This window comes from Sipha flava, unplaced genomic scaffold, assembly GCF_003268045.1.
Source record: "Sipha flava isolate LNK unplaced genomic scaffold, YSA_version1 35a_pilon_pilon, whole genome shotgun sequence".
NCBI classification, from domain to species: domain Eukaryota; kingdom Metazoa; phylum Arthropoda; class Insecta; order Hemiptera; family Aphididae; genus Sipha; species Sipha flava.
In genome coordinates, this window is record NW_020273058.1 from 2,889,150 (window position 1) to 2,915,647 (window position 26,498).

General features: G+C 31.5%; 1 protein-coding gene across 1 annotated transcript; it reads left to right on the top strand.

Annotated features, from left to right (window-relative positions):
* Positions 1 to 869: 869 nt before the first annotated feature.
* LOC112687606 (general transcription factor II-I repeat domain-containing protein 2-like) lies at positions 870 to 10,010 on the top strand. The gene is made up of 5 exons (XM_025560404.1): positions 870 to 1,110; positions 1,177 to 1,732; positions 1,881 to 2,054; positions 2,251 to 2,516; positions 9,850 to 10,010. The coding sequence occupies exons 1-5, from the start codon at positions 870 to 872 to the stop codon at positions 10,008 to 10,010; spliced, it is 1,398 nt and encodes a 465-aa protein (XP_025416189.1).
* Positions 10,011 to 26,498: the final 16,488 nt, after the last annotated feature.

Consider the following 26,498-nt stretch of genomic DNA (forward strand, 5'->3'; position numbering starts at 1 on the left):
ACACATGCGGGTATAGCGTCCTTACTTAACGAAGGTTGAACAATAATATATGATTCTTTTTTTTTTTTTACACATTGTACTTGAACGTTTTTTTTTTTCTTGCGGCCCGTATAATCGAAATTCCAAACAGTTTGCTTAGGATTTATTAAACGTACTGTTTCCCTAGAGCGTCCAAACTCCAAGGGTGGGAGGGAAATCCGTTTTATTTACACACGGACTCAAATCATTGTAGTTTGAGGTACCGCGCACACGGGTAATAAGTAATCCCGTCGGGTGCATGGTCGTCGCATACGGTACACTTTATCGCAATTGTCCGCATTCAGATACGACCGTTTCGCACAATCATGCCGTGGTGATGATCTTGTAATATTTTCCGAACAAACTTCACTGTAACGCCGTCTCGTCCGGCGGCCGGGGCACGCGCGTATGACGATCTTCCATCGTTTAGCTAGGGATCTAGCTCAGGGATCGGCAACTGGCGGACCGCGGTCCGAATCCGGACCGCGAAAGGCAAAACTATGGACCCTGTCAACACATTATACTTTATTATGTTATTTTCTGTAATAGTATCATTATTAATACAGACATTTATTTTATTTAATTTATCAAACTCAGATTATAGTTATATCATAATTCATTGAAAAATATTTTATCGGGCAGGTAATAATCGGTTTTATTACAATGTTATCGGCCGACGGCTGAGTCGCGAAAATACCAAATATTTCGATTTTCTAAGAACTTCGAAGAACCGACGGCGTAAAATTATATTTATTGCTTATCGTTAACTAAATCGTTAACTCTTTAGTTTTAGTACGTGCACATTCGCCGGTGGATACAGTGCGTGTTTCGTTTTATATTATTCGTTCAATATGTTGAGTAAAAAACGCAAAATCGACAGCGAAAATAGGAAGTTTATGAACGAGTGGACTGAACTATATTGTTTTATATTGCCTGAAAGGGTTGGAGCCATTCCAGTCTGTTTGAATTGCAATTCAACTGTCGCTATTATTAAAAGTGGAAATTTAAAACGGCATTATGAAACTACTCATAAAGATTTTCATACAACATTTCCTCCAGCCAGTGAAGTGCGTAAAAATAAGCTCCATGCATGTATGTTATCTTACAAAAATAGTACGACTAAACTTATACGGTGTATGAGTGAACAAGAATAATCAGCTGAAGCAGCGTTGCGTGTGTGCTGGGTTCTTAATAAGCACCAAAAACCATTTTCCGATTCCGAAATAGTAAAAGAGTGTATGTTGGAAGTGGCCACTGCACTTTTTCAAGAAAATAAAAAAATCGTTACCTCTATCCAAGATATTCCTTTGTCGGCAAGGAGTAACACAAGAAGGACAGAAATGTTGACAGCCGAAAACAAAAAAAGCTTATTTGAACTTTTACATAAGTCACCGTGCTACTGCATTGCGCTTGATGAATCTTGTGACTTAGTTGATTCTGAACAAATGTCAATTTTCGTGCGATTCTTTGATTTTGAAAATAAAGTGTTTAGAGAAGAGTTACTAGCAATATTGACATTTGAAGGCAAGACTCGTGGAGAAGATTTATTTAAAAGTTTTGATGACTTCATGAAAAAATCGGATTTGAGTTATGATAAAATTATGTCAATTTCCACTGATGGAGCTCCAGCGATGATGGGAAAAGAAAAAGGATTGTTAAAAAGAATCCGGGGTATTAACTTATCAATGCATAATTCACCAAACATCGCTTTGTAGTAAACTCAGTGCTATACTGAAAGACGTTATGGACGGTTTGATCAAGTTAATCAATTTTATCAGGTCGCGTTCTTCTCTTCAACACACACAGTTCAAAGAGTTTCTGTGTCAATGTGATTCGGCTTATTGAGATTTACTACAACACAGTCATGTTCGTTGGCTCAGTAAAGGTCGAGTAGTTGAACGTTTTTGGAACATTAAAGAAAAAGAAGTAAAAACATTCCTAAAAAATGTAGATACTGAAGAAGCAAAGAAGCATTCGGATTTCTTAGAAAAAAATCGAAATATAGTTGCAATGGCTTTCTTAAATGACATTTTGAAGTATTTAAATACGCTTAATGTCGAATTACAAGGAGAAGGGAAATAAATATGTGATTTAATACAAAGTGTGTCTACTTTCCGTCGCAAACTAAATATATTTAAAGGCGACATTGAACAAAAAAAAATTCATTCACTTTCCCACAATATTTGAATGCAAAAATTATTCTGAAATTATAAACATCGAAACATTTTTAAGTTTTTTGTCAGATCTTATGAAGGAATTTGATGCTATATTCAAAGACTTTTCTGAAATAGGAAAACTATCACAATTCTTAAAAACCCCTTACGATGTTCTCCCAGACGGAGAATGGACTGATGTAGCTGAAAAATTATTTAATCTTTCAAAGTCAAAACTCCAAATAGAAATAATAGACCTACAGAAAGATGTTTCCTTGAAGCAGTCCAGAAGTGCGTCAACTGAAGAATTCTGGGCTAAAGATGCCATTGACAAGTATTCAAACTGTAAGCAACTGGCAATCAACTTGGCTACGATGTTTGGTTCGACATACATTTGTGAGGCATCGTATTCAAAAATTAATTTTTTGAAAAACAATTATCGGACAAAATTAACAGACTCTCACCTTGTGGACACATTGCGCATAAGCTGTTCTCCACGAGTTTCCGATTTCAAAAAAGCTGGCTAAGGAAAAGAAATGCAATTTTTCGCATTAAATAATTTACTGTAATAAATATATTTTTTTTCATACTTTTAATATTGTAATTTTTAATATAAATTAATTGTAATAACTGAATAATTATTTTTATTTTTATACTGCTATTTTTAAAATATAAAGATTTGAAAATTTTTTTTTCACTGGACCTCATTGATTTATTATTTTAATCTTGAGGACTCCAATAGAAATTACTTGCCGACCCCTGAACTAGCTCATCGAACGGACCTTAATTTCGCGCCGATATCGGTTTTCATCCTTTGCATACAACGCATCCTACGCGTAACTGGTCGGTGACAAGCACGTAGTTAAGGTAGAAATATAGAAGCAATCGCCTATTCTCCCTCACCCACCCAAATACTATATTGTAGTAACCACGAATTAATATGTACGTTGTATTTCCACTATATTGCACATTATTTAAGCTCCAATTGTTTCGAAAAAGGTTAATCACATTTAACAGACAAAGGCGTTCATAAAAATATTAATATTAAATAATATTTTTTATGCGTTTTAGATTGTTCGCCACTTGAAGTGATAATCACAATAATCATAACACTCCTACTCGAGTTCCGAGTTACTAACAACGATAATAGCAATAAAAAACCGGTACAATCCGAGAAAGTTACATGTGTTTGAACAAAACATTTATACAAACGGAGTACGTATGGCGGAAGCAAAGTATTTTAATCCGAAATAGATTATTAAAAACTGCAAAATGTTTTCATGCTTTGTACTTTTTAGCACTGCATTAGTTCAATAATGAACAAATTATTTTTGTTTTACTTTCTATTCATCAATTATAAGCAATTTTAAAAAGTAATCCGCTTAAAGCAGTATTGGAAATTACCTTGTAAAGTTAATTTTACCTGTTAGTGTTATATTGTTTAGAAAATGTAATGGAATTAAAAAAAAAATCGATTACACAGTTTAACCTATTTAAGTTTATTGCTATATGATTCATTGTAGTATGTAGCGCAATTGAAGTTTCAAAAGGCGATTTACATATTATCAGATATATAAATATTCATAAGTATTGTATGTATTGTTACAGAACTTCCACCGTTGTATAGAAAACTTGTTATAAAAAAAGTATACTACTTCCAACATTCAAATCATTGTAATAGGTAGGAAATGGTATAAACTGCAATGGAAGTAATATCTAATGTGAAACCGTTTTTGGTTTATGCACAATTATTTTCTTTGTACGAATTAAACTTAATTAAATTTCATAAGACGCAATAAAACTTACTATAGTAAGATGTATTTTCAGTGCAGAATTTTTGTAATCAATGTAAACGAAATAAAATCAATACAAATTTTTTTATGATCCCTACCCAATAATATGATAGAAAATAAAAAATGCCACCATAATATTATGTAAATCGATAAATATCTAATCGCAACTATCTAATGAAATGACATTTCTTGACCGAAGTACTCTCTGAACGTTTTTTGATTAATAATAGTGTCGATTTAGTAAAATATCGATTGTACAACCATATACGGTGTATATATGCTACTCGTATGTAACATATCACTATTCGATTGCTTTCTTAATGTTAAAAAAATATTCTTGTTGGACAATAATAAATATTAAAAACTAATAAGATTGTTATGAAAGCAATTTAGACCATTCTCATCATATTGATCTTACATAAAATTTAAAACAAACACTTATTTACGTAAAATTCGAATGATGTTATTGTAGTTACTAATTACTTTTAAAATTGCCATTGAATGTGAGATGTCGATTGGCTTAGGCCAACCTCTACTCGACTACTTTTCTTCCGGTTCGTACCTGAAAACAAATGAGAGTGAAAACCGAAAAATAATACCGAAAAGATATTGTTAATTTTTTGAGTAGATTTACATTCGTGAGTATACATATAAGTTTGTAGGTACGCGTGGACGTCACAAGGAGGGTCCAAAAAATCGGAGACGACACACGTGCGCCGCCCCCTCCATTAAACATAATCGTTGATGGGTATCGTACGACAGATGAAATATATTCACGACGTCGGCAGCGAAAGAGATGCTCAACGAAATTCCGTTCTGGATCTGCCCGGGGGGCACGAGATAAGCGTTCCGGGAGCGGTACCGAGGATATGCGTAAAAGATGCACGTTTATACAAATAATCGAAATTGTCATTCAGAGACAACCTTTGGAATCGAACGCGTGTCTTTCCATCCGTCTCCGTAGTTGCCGTCGAACAGTGTTCACACCATATTTTTTTCCCGAACCATACACACCCGCAAGACGCAAACCTACCCTTTCCAGTGTTGCACACGATCACGTGCATACCCTTACGGTCCAATACCGCTGAACTTGCGGACGGGATTTTCTCCATCTCGAATTCGACTAAGGACTACATCCGGGTTCCCATGTGCGTGTGCGTAGGTGTGGGCAAATGTATTGAAAACTCGCCCACCCGTCCGTCGGTCCGCCGCTGCTGGTTGATTGATAGCCCATCGGCGAAGGCGGTTTGATTAAGCGTTTCGGCTTCCGGTCGACAGACATGGCACAATCGATACGCGGCCTCTATCCGACACATAGTATCGTATTATTTATACACGCGCGTACTTGTGCGTACACATTTGTTCACGTATTGTTGAACGCAACGTTACGTTATTCGACGCGTGATGCAATTTATACGTTTTTATATATATTACAAGTTTAGGCCAGGCACGTAGCCAAGGGTGGTGTTTCGAGTTTTAAGACGACACCCATCCCTTTACCGTGATCGGTATGAAAATCTGTCGAACACCGAATACTTTGGAATCCCGTAAATTTACATTATGTCTAATCAGATGATTCTGCATGATATTCGATATTATTGTTATTTTATACGACGGAAGATATTTTGTCGTACATTCGAAAATTATACCCCTCATATTATGATTTATTAATTTGATCTCATAATTTCACGAATGAACTACATCCTCTCGCCACAAGTAGTGTTCAAAAACCCATATTGAAATAGCACCTTAACTAAACCTAATCATCGCCACCTTCTAAGGATCATGGGCACGCGTCCCTAGGTAATAATTTTATTGGGTTTGAAACAATTTTTCGTGTAATATTTCGAGTAAGTGAAAACAACATTGCATAATATAACGTACGCCACAATTGCAACAAAAAAAAAAAAAAAAGAAACTTATAACACATCCCAATAAAACATTTTTCATCATTTAAATATAAGTAAATGATTGTCAATTGAAAAATAAATATATAGTACTACAATATACAATATAAATATTTGCCTTGCGCCTCCCCTAATAAATGCTTTCGCCTCATGGTTTAAGAACCTCTGGTATAGGGTATAATGGTTGAAATGGAGAACAAAAAAACAACCGTCGGAATCTTTTCAAATGGCAATAACTTTTACGCAGTGTTTTTAAGACGTATACAGAAAGATAGTGATCATCACTCGTCCAAGAGTCTCGCGTAAACATATTTTACCGACCGCGACGGTGTATATATTTATTACAACAATACAACACTATACCGTCACGATGTGTGCGATTCGATATTAAAACGAAATAAATGTAATATACGCGGACCGGAATGCGAAAAAACTGTATAAAAAAAAAAGTTTTGCGAAAAAACATCGTAATACGAGTATGCTGCCAAGAAGTGCAAAATTGTAAAATAGGAATGTTTTTTTTCCTTCTATTCTCCGTACTTCTCTTCTTTAAATAAAATAACGTCGTAAATTAATGTAATAAATTCAACAATATGGAGCTTTTTATTCCAACTTTTTGAAAACAATTTTTGTTTGTCATTATTTTTCTAATATTATAAATTTATTGCGTGTCACTTTAATATATAAACTTAATAAAACTTGATCGTGAGGAATATTAATTTCAATTATTGTCACAGAACTTCCTTATAATATAGTGACACTTAGGAAAGTGCAATATTATAAACAAAAACATTGATTCAACTTCTCTATGTGTACATCTGCAGAGTGCACGCGTTGTAGACCTATGTAAAAAGTATAGATTATACAAGTAGGTTATAACCAACTCCGACACAATGATGCGCAAGTCTAAGATGATTTTTAAACTTAAGCGATGGCACGATGTAAATACACATATGAAAGGATTAAACCCATCATAGTAATGTATGTCACATAAATTAGAAATACAAAAAGTTTTATCAGAAAGCTTATAATAGATTACCGAATGATCACTATCCCTTAGGTTGACCGCATACACGAGTACACGATTTTAGGGAGAACGCAACTGTTGTGAAGAAAATCAGTTGAATATTGTCCACCTGTGCATGAATATCATACTTGTTTACAAAAATGTGTACCGATACATTTGAAAGTGCTTGGAAATATATTACACACATTATTAATATTACTAAAACTTAACGTTTTACGAAACCGTAACGTGATAAGTTATATTAAGAGCATATATGCGTACATTGCGACGTACTTTTTATGCATGCGTTACATTTTATGCGTGTAACACAGTCCGTAGACAAGTTTAAACAAAGTATTCTATTCGTCATACGGTACGTAATAGCGAAGATACAATTCATTATGGTACACCCATCTGTCGGGAAATTACAAGCCAAACGTAAGACGCTATCTGTAAATCTTGGGTTTAACGCGTATGATCAATACCGGAAAATTGAATGTGATAGGGATAATATATTGTATTATTTACACGAGTTGTTTATCATTACATTGGGTCGAATGCCTTTCTCAAATATGTAATAAAAACCCTTTGATAGTCGTATTCCTCGGGCGCAGTACGCCTCGAGCGACGTCATTACTAATTTTCATTATAATATATTGTAGATGTTCCGAGCGCGGCGCTTTTTCGATTTTTATCCGGTTGGGATTTCAAAATGTATTTGCATCTACAGGCTTATCCTTTTGCGCGTACCAAGACAGAATATCGTATCGTTCTTCCGGTTAACAATGCAAACACAACGCGTACCCGTGGGTATTGAATTATGTTGTCGCAATTCGGTTAGGTATTTTCTAGAGCTTAAATTGTATATTTACAGTCCTGACGGCAATTAGGTTTATTTTTAAACCTCCAAACTTTGTGTCTTTAAACGATTTCCAAAAAAGATGAAAAACATTCCTAATTATATGATTGACAAGAAAAACAAGTTGAACGCATATTTTATACGCAAGACTTTGACTCAGCTGTGCCAGGTTGCTTTAATTTTTTATGGTTAGACTCAGAGACGAACTTAGGATAAGATTTTAGAAGGGGGGGGGAGGTTGAAGAAATGTAAAGTATAAATGAATAGCATCATTTATGCTAGCGGCTTCTTCTTCCTCATGTCTTCATGAGTTTTACTACTTTTCAAGAGTTCTAGCCACCACAGTTAACGACTTTCAATGTTCGCGATCCTGGATTTTTCATCCTATTCCGTTGCCATAATTACTCCAGATCTTGTCGGATTCCATCCTGGATTTTCTTAAACATATCTTTGGGTCTTCATCTTGCAGTTTTCTATTCGATTGCTGCCCTAGCTTCTAGTAGGTTACTTCTCTCCTTATCGTGTGCCTAAACAACTGAATTATTTGTCCCTTCACATTGTGTTATAAGTTCCTCAAGTGATTCCTCTTATTTCCGCATTTTTTCTCCTTCACCATACATTTATTGTATTGTCAAACACTGGGTGACATATTTTCCTTAGCTCATTAGTCTTGAAATTTCTAATAGTACGTTTAGTTTTCACTGTCATCGGACATACTTCACAACCATAGGTTAGTGTTGGTCTTATAATAGACATGTACAGTTTGATGTTTGTCTCTTTAGATAATAGTTTCGATATGAAATATTAAATTAGTACATAGAAGGTTCCTTCCACTTTGAGCTGACAACAGGGTATTTCGATATTCCAATTGTTATTGCTCGTTATTGTGGCTACTGAATACTTAAAACTATGAGTTCCCTCGAACATTTTGTTATCCATCAAAAAATATTTTTCATCGTTGTTTGTTAGTGTTCCCAATACATTTTTCTTTTTCTCGTTTACTTCTAGACCAATGATTTTTGCTTCTTGTATGAGTGTTTTGTATTTTGAACTACTGTTCTCTTGTTTTCGCCTACTATTTTCAGAACGTTTGTAAAATCGAGTACATTTTGAAAGAACTATTATATTTTATGTCAGATCATTTTTTATTAATTTATTTTCTTATATTTAAGGGTTTAGAGAGTTCCCCTGTTACCCCTCTCTTCGTTTGCGCTTAATATAGGCCTGATTTAAAAAAAAAATCGTCTAATTACACATGAAAATTATTAATTAAATGGTAATGACATTAAATACCATTATAACTATACTGTTTTAATATGTTATATTTTGTTCTTATAATGACATTCATTAAAATATATTTTAAAATTTTGTAGTACATTGATGTTACACTTTTATTAGACAACGAAATACTAAATTCATTTATTAATTTATTGACATAAATAATAGGTAATCATTTATATTAATATATGACTACATACAGTATAATATGAAACGTAAATTAGTTACTCATAATAGATGGTTGATGGGACTCGCGCTGATGAAAATTTCGAGCAATGCCCATAATCGCCGGGTACCTATGACATTAAAGTAAAATTAAAGTAATATTTTTATACTATACTTATGGATGCTAAGTCAATAGTCGATTTAATTGCAATAATACGTGGATGTGAACCCATAACTGAATCTCTAGCCGGGGCCTGACAAGATTTTTATATTTTTTTAGTAGACCTGTGCCCCCGACATATGACCCAGGATAACAGGTCCAAACACAACCTTGATTATAATGTATATGTACTATGATTTGCCTTATATATGATTAATGAATGACAAATGTCAAAAACTGATTACGAGTATATACTAGAAAAATAAAATTTTATTCCGTATAATCTCTTTCAAAACTGTACATAGTTAACAAAAGATATTTAAATATTAATTTGATTAATTTTTTCCTCGCGGGAATTTGAGCGTAATTGCATGTTACGAGATTTTGCAATAATCATTTTTACTCGGCATGTAATCATAGCATTAATAATAATAATAATAATTATAATAATAATAATAATAATAATAATAATAATAATGATAATGATAATGATAATGATATAAACTGTAGGTGAATACCAAAGTGGATTCAGAAAAGGAAAATCAACCACAGACCATATATTTGTCGTGAGACAATTAATGGAAAAGCATTATGAATACGCAAAAGACCTACATATGGTGTTTGTGGACTATAAACAGGCCTATGATAGCGTGAACAGGGAAAAACTATGAGAGGTGCTCAAGACATTTGGGATCCCTTTGAAAATTATCAAAATGGTACAATTATGCAACAGTGAAACGTATAGCAAAGTTAAACTTGGGAATGAGGTGTCTATGGCTTTTGAAATCAAAAGTGGACTAAGACAAGGGGATGCCATGTCACCCATATTATTTAAAATGGCATTGGAAAGCGTGGTACGTGAAATATCAAATGGAGATGCCTGGTCACCTCACAGAGGACTACTACTCGCATACGCAGATGACATAATAATCACTGGAAATACTAGAACAGAAGTCCAAATGAATCTGAAGAAATTAATGAAGGCAAGTAAAAATATGGGTCTTTTAGTAAATGAAGAGAAGACAAAATACATGGCAATAACAAGAAGATCAGAGGATAGCTCCAACCTTAAAGTAGAAAATAAGGAATTCGAACAAGTTAAAGAATTTAAGTACCTTGGTGTAACTCTAAACAACAAAAATATTATGCACGAAGAAATTAATGTGAAGCTGAATGCAACAAATCGATGTTATTTTGCAATGGAGACGATATTTAAATGAAAATTGATATCAAAAAATGTCAAAGAAAAACTTTATATAAGTAACATAAGACCGGTATTGACGTATGCATGTGCCACATGGGCCACAACTGAAGGTGATGAAGAAAAACTAAGTAGATTTGAAAGGAAAATCTTAAGAAGAATACATGGTCCAGTATTTAATACCGAAACCCAACAATGGGAATTAAGATCGAATGCACAACTCGAGAACCTATACAAAAGAGAAAATATTGTACAATACGTTAAAAGTATATGAATGCAATGGGCTGGACATGCGTGGCGTGCGGAAGGATGCCTGATAAAAGAAATAATGATTTGGACGCCAACAGACCAAGGGGAAGACCCCGAAGAAGATGGATAGACAGCGTAAATGAAATATGGAATGCGGTAGGCCAAGAAGTTAGGACGAATTGGCGAATCATAGCGCAAGATAGAGAGAAATGGGAGGAGATAGTTTTGACGGTAAAGATCCTCAATGGATCGTAAAGCCGGAAAAAAAAATGATAATGATAACAATACATTTTTACTTACTATACTAAAATAACAACCTATGATAATAAATTAAATAAATCTTATCGAATCAATGTAGTAACATTAATATTATTATTTATAGCGGTTACGCGACTTTCAAATATTATACTACGGGCTGTATGCATACATAATCACAGATCGCCGTTTACACCGGCAGACATGATACGTTTTACCGTTTTACTGGCTTGCGGAGAAAACATGAGTCGAATATTTGAATATTAATTATGTAAAATGTACGTATTTAAGTCTTTACGGTAAAGTTTATATAAATTTATATAATTAAAGTTTATCATATTTAATTGATTTATGGATCGAGTTTTCAAAATACTATTTATTACAATATATTTCACCTTAAATTTGTATAAATAGTTCCAATTTGAACTGCAGAATATTTAAGTATTATAATAATTTTATCACCTAATTGTAGAGTTAGATAATTCAATTTTTTTTTTAAACTTTTCAGCACTGAAAAAACAAAACAAAAAGTCTGTGTATTCATTCTAAAATAAGGTAATTTATGTGTTTACCTACGTAAGAACATTTGTAAATAAAAAAAAATGTGTTATTAATATAGCTAAAATGTATTAAATGGAGGTTTTTTTTTTTTTTTTTTTTGAAGGAAATAATTAAAATAAACTAATAATGCCATTATGCATCGACAAAACCACCAAATGAGTTATACAATTTAAGATTATAATTGTGAGCGCATGTTATTGATCTTGAAAAATTAACGTATTAACCAATGTTTCGTATAAAACATATACAAGACATAAATATAAAGATATATTATATATTATATATTATTATATATATATTATAAATATAAATATATAGACATATATAAAACATATACAAGATCGCATAATTTATTGTACAAGTAGAGGAACGAAATTAAAAGGAAATAATTAACGTTTCGAACGAAAGTTTTTGTATAATTGTACGAGAAGCAGTATAAATATGCTTATACTTTTGTGGAGCGTAATATTATAATATTAAATAAATATTGCGGGTTACAAAAAACCACTCACGGATGAAGGATAGCAATAAAATAAATATAAAGGAAAACAGGTTCAAGGAAAAAACGGAATAGTCATTGTATGTATAGGCGTGGAAAAAATGTCCGAGTAAGCGAACGTTAAGTTATAAAATAGATTTTTGAAAAGAATATGAGTTTGCACCGGAGAAAATGTAAAACTTTTTATTACTTTGCAAACGAATGAATGGCGTTTACAAACAATGAAGTTTAACAACAGCGCTTTGCTCACTTACTATTCGTGGCGGTGGCGGCGACTTCTGTGCGTACAATTTACTCACAAGATCCAATCTACGTTTATATGCACGTTTGCTTGTTAAGCAACTTCGAACTGTGGTATAACAATACATTATATAAGAATAGCACCGTCTGAAAAATCGATAGTTAAATATGACTGAGACTTGATAATTGTACCTACTACTACGCACGCGTCTGTGGTAAAAATATAATGATGAAGAATGATTGGTTTCGGAAAAACTACTACATGGATAGGTTATAGTGAAATTCAATAACATTATTTTACAGCCTTTATGCGGTGACATTATAACAATTAAATGAATAATTAAAAAGAAAATAAATCGCATTTGATTCGGTCGAACAAATATCAGACGCGTGCGCTGTTTGTGCCCAGCAATGCTGGTTACTACCGTTTAATAAAAATCGATCTTAAAACTAATTTCAATTTTTTTTTTTCTTTGATGCTGTTTTGACAAGTTCTTGTACGAGTTAATCGAAACGCATACAGAAAGTTGAAAAAGTGATTAGTTTGTAAACCGTTTAAACCGCAGAATCCTTTCTGTATAAGTAATACCTATAAATGAAACAAAGTACGAATGACGTATAAAATAAAACCAATAGAAAAGCAAATTCTCTGAGATTAATTTTACGATACTTCAAAGTAACGGTAGAATATTATTTTTCGTATGTTAGAAGTACTTAATTTGTCAACAAAGCGAATAATAAGTATTAATCTTTTCGAATATTTACAAAAATGAAAATTCATCGTTACGTGCGACACACCGATCCGTGTCTATGGTGCATTATAAAAGCAAAACAACCTGCTGCACACTGCACTCAGTGGTGGCTCGTGCTATGGTGCATGTAATCAATAGCTACTGTAAAAGTAGATAATGAATAAAAAATACGAGTATTATATCATGCATATATATATCATATGAGATGAAATATTATTAAATTATACAATTAAGTTATAGTTCTTTTAAGAATTTATGTTTACAATAATAGTTATTGTGACTTACTCGGTTTACAGAATTCTGATATTATATATATATATATATATATATATATATGTGTGTATATATCTATTTTGTTTTTTTCATTTGTTAGACGAGTGGTGGTAGGAATGAAAGGTAGATATTTGACATTACAAATATAAGCATCAAACTACAATGTTGTTATATGTTATCAATAATTATAAGGATACTTGAATTTGGTGATGATAAACCATTAGAATTTATTTCAACAATACCATTTTCCATACCAAGTACGATTCGGTTATCGGGTCAGGTAAGAAGTGTAGTTAGATGATGCCCAAACAGCTTCATCTTGGGACCGGAATTCGGACAGAGGTACCATGTCAGGGTTCGGATATAAAGCGCATAAACGTCGTTATTTTCTTAGTGTAAACAGTGGCGCGATTACCAGGTTGGATGGCGATATCTAACATCGGGGCTTATAGGCATAAACTTAGAAGGTATTTTTAGTACGAAAGAATTGAGTAACACATTTAATAGTAAGTAAGTAGTACGTTGTCAGTGTTGAAAAAAAAAATAATTTACTGGAAATACTTGAGGCTCCAATTTTCCTTATCATCCGGGCCTCAAGATCCTAGTAATATCACCGAGGGCAAAACTCGTGTATTACACGAGTTGGTGTTTATTATTATTACCTTTACATCTATACGTTTCCTCCTCCATTTTTCCTGATTCTCTCCTCCATCTGTTTTCCTTCGCGAGACGTCTAAAGTCAATTGCCGACGACGGTATCTGCAATATAATTTTATTTCAATCAATCACAACCACTTCCAATATGTTCTCGTGTTATTCTTGTTGCATTCGGCAGTATTTTTGAACCATTTACACGAAGCATATAACCGCAACCGTAGGCAGGGGCGGATTAAACAATTATCCGCCCCTATAAAAAATTAAATTTGCCGCTCCTATATAGAAAAAAATAACTTCTACATAGTAAAATATCCTTAAATAAATTTACTCGTAAATAACACTGTTATCATTTTAAATAATTTACGCGTACGTATACTAATCATTGGACGGAAATCTATCGACTAATTCAATAAAATAATAAACGGATAATTTGTAAAATTTACTTGTCAAATAATGTTTGTAATATTATTGACAAATATAATACTTTAACGCATTAATGCGCCACTATTTTTCCATCTAATGAGTGATTAAATTGAAGATACATGTAAGCGGTGAACCTGTACCGATAACGCCATATCTAACAATTTCTATAAGGAAACATTTTTCGATACTCCATTATATATATATATATATATATATATATGTGTGTGTGTCTAGAATTGAAGTATTGTAGATACTATAATTCTTCAAACAATAAGATAAACTAAAATAGAATACAATCGTCGTCGTCGTCGTCGTCGTCTTCATTACCCATGTGTTTCTGGGAAAAAATGAATATTACTTTGCTAAAAGTAAACGAATACAAAATCCTCACTTACTGTTCAAAGTTAGTAGTAATGGTTAAATAAATTTTAAGAAATATGTAATTTTATTACATAAGAACAAAACCAATATTCAACATCCTCTAAAATGTGCCGCCCTATGCGGTCACTTGGTTCGCAGTGCCTTAAATTCACCCATGACCGTAGGTTTGGACTATGCGCCATACGCATGCACGTTTGTCGGCTTCAATTCTCACGGTGGCATGTATAATATACATATTGTTATAATATTATTGCAGTTATCAATATTACCATTGTATACCGTGTACACAAAAATACATCGATTTACCTTTACAATCGCCGACCGGTCGAAAGGAACACGCTAACCGATGTGTATAAAATATGCACGTATATACAGGGTGTTCTCTGAAAAAATAATAATATATGAAATAACTCTCATGGGCTTAAAATTAAAAAAAAAAAAAATTCAATAACAATTTATTACATAAAAAATCTACATTGTATGCTATCAAAAGCTCAAAGGTTAAAGATATCATGCCCATAACATAATACAATCCATTTGTATAATACACATTGTATATTGGTTAAACGTGATATTATACATTGTAATTCATTCGACTAAATATTATGTCAAATATGAAATGCAATTATTTACATTATGTGTTACACGAGTAAAAAAACCAATAAATAACGCTTGTTTTGGTACGCGCACAGACAACAAAATTAAAATAATAGAGGCTTAACCCAACAATAGCCTATTGAGAAACTAAATAAGTCAAACCTTCAAAGGACCGGTCCAAGTTCCATACCACTCTACGTCACTATGAAAAAAGGATACACAACCCTCTCCGAAGCTTCTTGCATGTAGACTGTCAGTGCGTGCGTCTTGGCCATGTACGGAGGCAACGATCGCCGGGACCTTCACAGGAGATTCTTGAAACGGACCAAGTGCGATTGTTCTCCATACAGTTTTAAATGATGTTTCGTTTGTATGTGTGTCGAAGAATATCTATAATTAGCATTGAATACAGTATCTGTGTTAAATGATCTCCACATTCACTCTACCTTTACAATAGTTGTAACTGACCAGCTCATCGACGTATCGACTCATCGGCTACAAAACAAGTATGTAAGTGATATTTTATGTAACTTAAAAGGCTATCCAGTTGCACTGATCTCGAACCTTTGTAACTTCAAAAGCCCTCCTCTAAACAAGAAGGAAAGTAATACCTAGTAGGTAAAACCTAGTAATCCAACTAATTAGCTTTTATTTGTTATTTTTTTGGTATTACAGTGTATAATTAAATCCAACTCCTCCAAACTCCTCCAAGAGCTGAAATCATGAGACCACAATGTCCAGATGAGAGAAAATATGGCGGAAAAGATAATGGATGACCGTAATTTTGTTGATAACTTGATAATGTCGAACGAAGCGCTTTTATATTTCAGGAATACGGACCTATACGTACTACGAATGGTTTGCAGGTATTACGGACATTAATTCGTAAAGATGATATTTTCAACCTACGTGTGATATAATGTAGATTCTTCATTTTCAATAAAAATATAATGTATGATAAATACATATTTCATTTTTAACTTATGTGAGAGTTACTTCAATTTTTCACCTTTATACTAAAAGACCCTGTATGATATGCAAATACGCGTTCTCGAAAGGTCATGGCACTGGAATGGACGGGAGAAATGAAATACAGAATCGCGATTTTGTGACACGTTTTCTTTTCCGGAACAAAGAAATGGTGAGAGAGAAAAAGAGATAGACGAAAGGAAGAAGAAAAAATGTGGGCGAAAAAAACGAAAAAAAAAACTACTATCTTATATTCTTGTTCCGAACGGCAACGCGTCCTTTTTACGCACATTTAAACGCGTTTTTATGTACGCACAATGGATATATTACATAGCTGCGAACTCTGCAATTGGCTGGTCCGCAGTCAAAGTGCTCGTAATGACCACACTTATATATAATGTATACAAGAAATGCTGCAAACAAAAAAATAAAGGCAAGACTCTACGGTCGGGTAAGACTCCACGGTCGAGGAGTTTATATAGGGATAGGAGAATTTTATTGCTGTATTAGTCTCTTAAACTTGAAACCAATGGACCATGTTCTCGAAAAAATGATTCTGACTGAAGGAGGTCGGGTGGATCAGTTTATATTTATAGGTATTAAAACCATTGATATAGTAAACGAACCAAATGTTTTTAAAAAGATAGGTGAAATTGTAATGTTCCAACTTTTGCAATAAGAAAAAAGGCATCTAAAATTTGAAGAAAATCTAAAATTTTAAATGCCTATAAATATACCGAACACAATTTTCAACAGCGGATTTTCATGATTTTTTATTGTTTTGTTACAATATAATATTTAAAATATCTGAATGAAAGTTTCGCACCTTTTTCAAATTTAGAGCTAGTTTCGAAGAATGATTTGAATAAGGTGGTGGCAAATACTTAATATACAAGCGCTTATACACAAATTTGCAATCGAGTAATCACTGAATAAATAAAATAAACCATACAAGTTTTTTTTTTTCTTTAATGGCTGATGAAACAACGAATATTGCAAAAAAAAATAAATGCCGTTATGTATTCGATACATAGATCCTGACACTGATGTTCCTACAATTCCGAAAGGCTTTTTACATTTTACATTTGTCTTAGATTTAAGTGACTCTGGTATAGGATTAGCAATTTTAGAAAATTTAAAAATCATTATATTGATTTGGTCAGACAAGATATGACGGCGCTGCAGCAATGAATGGACATTTAAATGGGGTTTAGACACTTCCAAGAGCCTTATAGTGTATTTTATTATACGCTCGTTAAACTTAACCATTAGTGATGCATGTAAAACTACCACCATAAAAAATTACATAGGATTTATTTTAATATTTACAATTTTTTTCGGAGCGCAGCTCAGCAAACTGGAATTTTAAAAATATCTAAACTAACGCAGAATACTCTTTTGTTCAATATTAAAGTGACACTTGTTGCTATATATGAATCTAGAAGGGTTTCAAAATATGACTGACAGTTTGAAGATATGTTTATTGCAATTTTTAATGCCTTAAAAAACATTAAAAACTGTAATAAAACATGTATAATGAAACGTATAATTGGTTTTATAGAAGCAGAGTGAATGAAAATATATTTTCTAACGGGGATTAGAAATATTTTTTTTTTAATAAATCTAAACATAACATCAACAACAGCTCATAACATTTTATGAGTTATGTTTAGGTTTATTAAAAAAAAAATGTCTAAACCCCATTAGAAAATATATTTTCATTCACTCTCCCTCTATAAATCCAATAATACGTTTCATTATACATGTTTTGAAATTCGCATAAATTCAAATGATAAATATAATATAATATTTGAGAACGATCTATACAATATTTAAAGGGTTAGTATGGGACATTTAAAATACCATGCAACGACAAAATTAAATGAAAAACATAGTAATCGAAGTAACGTACTGATTGCAATTATGTACAACATTTGACTGTAATAAACTGCACAAATCAATTGTAATAATGTACACCATTCGATTTTATACCACTTTAAAAAATAATAAATAACGACTCTATCGAAAGCCGCACAGGTAACATAAATCAAACAAAGGCCTAACCCAATAATACTTCATTGACATCATAAGTAGGTCAAATATTTAAAGGACCGGTCCAAAGTTCATCCTACCATACGTCCTTATATGACAGGGATACACAACTCTCACCCAGAGCTCTTGCCAATAGGCCACTGGCGTGTGCTTAAAGGGCTCTTGATCTTAGGTCGTCAATGCATACGCACCGACCGTAAGATTAATAAAGAAGTTCTACTGTAACAAGAGATCACTATGTGTAACTATTAAACTTATTATAATTAATTTGTTTGACTTGAGTTTTCTGTGCGAGTGTTGATAAGTGTCCAGCTTCAGTGCATCAAATTCTGTGTTTGTTTTTTATTTGATGTACTTTATTTCAAGTTCATTACATTTCTACGATGATTGAAAGAGCACAGCTCGTCAGCATTCGAATACCTACTACAAAACAAGTGCTATTTTATTTGGCTTATCAGACTGTCCAGTTGCGCTGATCGGATCTCGAAATGTTGTAACCTTAAGAGCACTCCTTTAAACAAGGAGGAAGGTAATCAACCCATTATACATACAATATACCAAATATACCATATCCCCTCTCTCTTAACCCACCAGGCTTTATTTTCCTTTTTATTTCATATTTGTATTTTTGGGATATTACAGGATCATCAACATTCCCATTCGAATATTATAAAAGATCATTATAATAATATGCATACCATTTTTTGATCATATTTTTATATTGTCTCATCTGATTGACCGTTTTGTAAATCACAAAGAAATATATAATAAATATTGTTTAAAAATAAAACAACTCAAAAAAAAATCCTTGTCACTCCCATAATGGTTCCAATTTTTGGCGGATCCAGCATACTATAGATATATTACTGATCAATAACTATTTATTACAAAGCAATTATAACAGATCATTATAATATGAATCCATCGGCAGTCAAAACATACTCGTACACATAAATACATATGGTTATAAAAACTAACTAATTTTAATAAGTTGACTTTAATTTTTGTTTATAAAATTTATTAACATATGATACGTAATGACAATCAATGTTCAATGCAACGGAGCAGACGTATGTAGAGAACACGTTTTATACATTTGTCGTACAGATATAACGTAATATATCATCTTTGTGCTCTACTTTATTATATTGAATGATTCAAGTGCACCACTATATTATTATATTGTTGACAGTTTGAACTGAGCACGTTCTATAGAAAATAAAATTCTGAAAACGAAAAATTCTCAATACCATAACACGGATCCGATTTGCGTATATTTGCTTATTTACCGTTTATCGACTTACGATTTTTTTTTTTTAATTTTTTTTTTTTTTACAACGCGTGCAAAAAGTATATTTACAAAATCATTGTACACAAATGCCTCGATGCTTGCACACACACGTTGTATATTAAGTCAACTATCGTATTGTTAACGTGTGCTTTATAATTATTAACGTGAATACATACTTGTATTACTTACATATATATATATATATATATATATATATATATTTAGTGGTAGGTCGTCTGGCAGGTAAATTGAGTTTTAATTGATTCAAATTGTACAATTATTATTGTATTGGCAAAATGAGCTACTTGTCCACTTCCACGTAGTAGACATACGTTTGACTATATATGTATACTTTGTATCAACCTAACAAGTACATAGTTACGTTACAGAATATAAATAAAAATCCCGTTACGAAATGTATATACACATATATGTACAATATTTGGGATCATTTATCGTCGTTTTCATTGCACGCTGTTCTTAAATAATTGTTATACTTTCAACTGATTTAAAAAAAAAAAAAAAGCGTGCGGCATAACACAAAACTTGTGGCATTTGATTTGGTTGTTGGAAGAAACACGAACTTTTTACACTTCACAGGATCGTAGACTGCTATATACGTTATCCCATTATTATATCTGTACATAATCACATTGATTTAGAATGTCAACATGTCAACTGCATTTTCTTTTTCGTACTGATTCTTAAAGAAAACAGCTACGTCACATTTCAAACATCGACATAATATGTACATACCTATGTATACAACCTACAGGTTAAAAACAATAGTTGATAGCAGTTAGTTGTTACAGTGTGTGTTCATTACGTTGTTTCTCCGTGTGACCGTCGTTTTTTGCGATATTTCAAAATAAATTGAATCGAGACTATAAACGACGACTATAGTAAAAGCTATTGCTCTAGAACCTGGATTTACAGAACGCGGACGAGGTGAACGTTACTAAAATATATGTTGTGCGTAAATTAAACCACTGATTATTGTATCTTTGATTTAAAATTAAAATTTATAGAGAAATTCCATACGTGAAAATTCACGAGTGTCACGCGTGCATATTTATACTTTTACTATAATTTTAAAATGTGAAACCTGGTGTGAATTTTTAATATGAATTTCCGTCATTCAATTAATAGCTTCGTCAAAAAGCCGGGTCGATATATAATATAATATACCATACGAGGAGTAGTATTATTAAAATTCGGCGGATCGGAAGAGAAAAATAAATGTACGCGTGCGCACGTAAGACGAAAAACCACGACGTGTGATGATTGTGGAGAACCGATAGGAAACACGATGGTGTTTGCACGCGTAAAATTCATAACGAGTTTTCGCATTATCCGGTACAGCAGTTTTTCGTTTCCTCCAGTAGTTAATCTTATGGTAATTCATTCGACTTATCCGAACGGTTAATCGGCGAGGAAAATTCGCCATTGATATAAGTAAACGATTAAATTGTTATACACCCATATAATATATTATACAGAGTGATAGAAATTTTCATATTTAGCAGATTTCTCGTATGAATATTAACGTCTCTACGGACTTCAATAAGTTATAATGTCGTATGGCGGACTTTGAAAGTACCACGGTCGACTACCGAGTGCTGAATTTTCTTCAAAATAACGGATCGACATGTCTCACATTAATGGTAATATACAAATCAAAAAAATTCGAATAGTAAAAATGTCTTTTTATTTTTATTAGAAATGAATAATCTATGCTTATGGAGCACAATAAGTAAATATGATGAAAAAATATAAAGGTGAGACCATGAATTATTTGAGGAGGGAAGCCATCCATTTATGGAACCAAACGTGATATTATTTTATTGCGGATTTATTTGAGTAAATTTCTACACCATTTTTATTTCAAACGGCGTATTAGGTTCCCAAAGAGTTTTGTACGAGAGTAATGCAATTGTTTGGGTTTAGATGTATAGATAATTTAGAATGGAATCTAGAGTAGTGATAAGAAGCTAATTGGCTAACTGTTTCGATGTTTAGATTGTTCTGCAGTGTTTCTTTGGATACGTACCAGGGTACAGAAGTGACAAATCGAAGGACTATTGATTGGAACGCCTGTATGGTGCGAATTTGGGTGTGGCAAATCTGAATGGCATATGGCCACATGGGCTTTAAAAGCGATTTATATACAATATTTTTTGTGTGTATAGATAATTTGGATCTGAATATTGGTCGTTTGAGGTATAAACGATTGTTTAGTTGTTCTCTTATTGATTTTAATTGTGAACCCCAGGTTAGTCTCTTATTGAGAATAATTCAAAGATATTTAACTTCCATTAAATTAGTGATATGTGATCCTTGAAAATATAATTGAGAGAATTCGGTTTTTTTGAGTGTGAAATTTATATGAGCGTAATTTTCGGGGTATATTTTGTATTATTATATACGTCATTTGGTTGCTCAGTTTTCAACCAAACTTAAATGATTTTTTAAAGAGACTGAAGATTGCACTGGGTTGTTTCCGTGAGAAAGTATTGCTGAGTCGGTTATGAGATCATGGTTGTGTTTGTTGAATTTGGTATATCGGCAGTGTATATGTTGAACATTGGGAGAGAAGAGTAAAAAATGTTAAACTTGTTTATGATCACAAGTAGTATACTTGCGCTCGTAGCTTATAACTACAGGAGGACAGTTGTAAAATATGACATCCGATCTAAGACCGAAAATAAAGAATAGCAACTTTATTACACAGAAAAAGTTAAATTATTTTGGAAAGGCTCGTTCTGGTGTAAGAATAGAATTGGAACTCAGTAATAGTAAATGCAAATCTTCCCGGGAGTGCTTTCAGTCTTAGTGATGGGAAAGAGAAGGCCCAAACAACGGACATTGATTTTTCATCGTCTTCAGTGCAACTCTGCCCCCGTAGCAGCGGCGTAAACTGGCTTAAAATTTCGGCCCGGGAAATTATCGTATGACCGACCCACCATCCAATAATATCAATTTTCCATAAAAGTCTGCATTATTCATGGATTAAATGCTCGTAGAACTATTTACTTCATGTTTAAACTAGGTTTTTATCACGACCTTACAACAATTAAATACAATATACAGGTATATATATAGATTATTTTTATAAAGTAATTTTTAATCCAAGTACATCGGCCCAGTGTTATAATATGACTATCGCCCCAACAGGAACTTTCCCGGTATCCCGGTGGGCCAATCCGTCGCTGCCTCGTAGGTCCAACTATATTGTATATTTATTATTATTATATAAATATATATATATATTTATACAATAAACCTCAGTAACGTAAAATTGTGCAATCACCCATTTACTGTACATGAATATTTATACAAATAACTTAATGGTTAGAGTTTACCAAGCCTTGTAATATGTGCCCTGTATAATAATTAGGTTAAAACATTTTCGTATCGCTTATCCTAATTATACGTGTTACAGAATTAATCGTTTTTACGTAGTGGTAATAGTAGGCGCGTGCATTTTATTATCGCCATGATACTGAAATATTTTTTTTAAATCAAGCACGTTTGGTGGCGGATACGAATACTCATCGTTGGTACTTTATAAGAATTGTACGCGATACGACTGAAAAATACTATTTTATTCAATAACGCTTGACGCTTAAGTTAGGAATAAACACAAGTGAATAGACTTTTTCCATATATGGTCAACTGTTACATACAATATTTTTCATTGCATATCTCTCGCGTTTATAAAAACTATTTCAAATTACGAGTCCTTAATACGCCAATACTTATAAGTGATAACATGTTTATAATCTGATAAAATATTTTAAATAAATATTATAATATTGCCCGGCATAGGTTCTAATTCTATTATAAACGTGCAACTGTTGCCGACCCGCTGTTAAAAGAAAAAAAAAGATTAAAAATCACTATTACTCTTTACGGAAAATAATTATACACAAACACGTATAAAAAAATCTGTGTTATTGTGTTGGTATTTATGATTAAAGTCGATCGAAATTAATGAACGTTTTCCAACAAAGACGTTTTGCTTGAAATAAAATTATTTAACAGTATCTTGGTAATATTGTTCAAACGTGTAATTATAAGATATTATCTCTATTTACTTATCAATTCTGTTCTTATGAATCCCAAACTTGATCAGAGCTATAAATGATAAAATAACAAAAAAGAAAAAAAATGAATTAAAATTAAAAATTTGTAAATGGTTAATACTCGTAAATTAATATATAAATAATAAAACGAATAGTTTATATATAAAAATAAATAAATAAATGTTTGGCCTGAAATGTTATGATACCGGTATAGTATGACAGGTTTTATTAATTTTTTTTTAATTTGCCTTTGTTCGCACATACAACAAAGCGATTACATAAATTATGACAGGTTTCAAATTAAAAATTCATCAACAGGTACATTTTCATTTCTTAAAATATTTATGTCCTATAAGAACACATTTTAAATAATCCCTTATATTAAAATAAATTATTTCTATCTAAAACGACAAATTTTTCACAATTTATTCTTTCCTTTATATTATAATATTCAATTGCGATTCTATTGACTTTGTATATGTATCCGAGGATGAATTTTTAATTCGAAACCAATCGAACTTTACAAATATGATAATACGTCAGACTAAGCATTTATTTATTTATATATATAAATTATTTTTTTATTTATATATTATAAATGATAAATTAAATATAAGTTTCTTAACTTCATTACAATGCAATATGTTTTATCATATCAAACCATCAAGTTTGCCATTTTTGCACAGTTGATACAGTCACACATGACGAGAAAATTCAAATATAATTGACACTTTCAACTTTTAAAGTTCCTAAATTAATTAATAAATCCATATATTACTATGAGCATTTTTCCTGTTTATTCAATTATTTATAGCTCTAGTGTTCAGTTATATATTGCGAGCTACGATTGTCAACAAGTTAAATTGTTTTCATAAAACTTACACTTTTTGATAAAATTTTTCGTAAATATAGAAAACCGAACCAACGTATATATTAACATTTATAGTTTATAAATAGTAGTCAATTTTATAGTTGAAATAACAATAATTATCTCACTAAAAAAAATTAGTTATTTTAACTAGAATTATAGCTATCACATATATAACTATAAATTATGATTAAATTAAAACAGTCAAAATAACTAATTTTTTTTCCGTGTTATAAAGGATGAAATTCAAAAATTTTATCAAAATTGACTGTATTTAAATTTTTTATCACGTTTAGTACGTAAAACATTTTTAATGCTCATTCTTTATTATAAATCGGTAATTTCTGTAACAGTCAATGGAAATAGCGACTATGACATTATAGAATAAAAAAAAGAATAAATAAATAAATTCGTTCGATGTTATTATGAATAATGATGAACGTGTTCAAATCTATTGACTTTATAACCTAAAGTGACATGCATTTGTTTTTTTAAGCGACTAGTTTCATTTAAACACATATTATTACGAAAAAAATATTTTATACGATCCACAAATTCACTGATTAGTTTTTCGACTACATTTATTTATATCAGAGTCAAATTAAAATGAGTTACATGAAACTGCTCGTAATTGAATTTATTACAAGACGGTGGAAATAACAGAACACGTTCAAAGATAAATAACACCGAGAAATTGTTACGTTTTACTATTCATAATATCGTTATAACGTGTAAAAATAATGACTTTTTTATAATTAAAATATAATAAACACGTATTTCTGTTAGTCAAATTTAGTTATTTTATAATTTATTATACGTACAATATTTGTCTGTTCTGTTTATTTTGTCTTGTCGATTGAAGTTGACACGATGTTAATGATGTACCTAGATAATTAGTAAACGTTGTTGTGTACCACTTCTGAGACAGTATTTAATTATAATTCAGTGACCTCTTTCATTGGTTTCGGTGAACAACTGAAATATCAGACAAAAACTCAATAGGTACATATGTAGAAGTGCACAAAACACCATTTATGTGTATAAAAATGTAAACATTTTTACTTTGAGGACACATGCTGCAAAATCAATAATAATAAATAATAATAAAATAATAAAATAATAATAAAATCAATAATTATAAATAAATCAAAATTATTTATCAAATAAAATCAGAAAGGCATAGATAAAATCCATAAAACAGAATCTAAAACGATTGTGGTGTATAAGAAGAATGTATTATCAGGTCTGTAATCATTATAGATAGCTATTGTTACCATTTCAATCAACACTATAAACTTAATTACCGTGTTCTTGTATCTGTTATTTGCTGTTCATTTATTTATTTATTTATTAATTTAATTGCATTATTGAAAAAACACGACTAACTAACTAACTAACTAACTAAAAAAAAAAAATACTTCAAAAATGTTTAAATAAAAAAAAAATAAAAAAAAACATAATGTTATAATAATTATATTTTTATATTTTCTAATAAGACACACAAAAAAAATAAATTATAAATTAAGTGTCCAGATAAAATAATTTTAATGTTAAAATATTAAGCCAAGTGTCACCAATGGGTGATTTCTTAATTCAAAATATTCCTGTTACTATTATAATATCACATATACTTATTGTGATACGTTGTACAGATTGTGTTATCAAATTGTAAAATAAAAAAAAAAAATGTTAAAATAACAATAAATAAAATAAAATAATCGAGTTCGAATGATGCAAGACATAAACTTAAATTTACAGCTGCGTACAGTTTATTCCTAAAATTATTACATACGTATAGTATTCCAT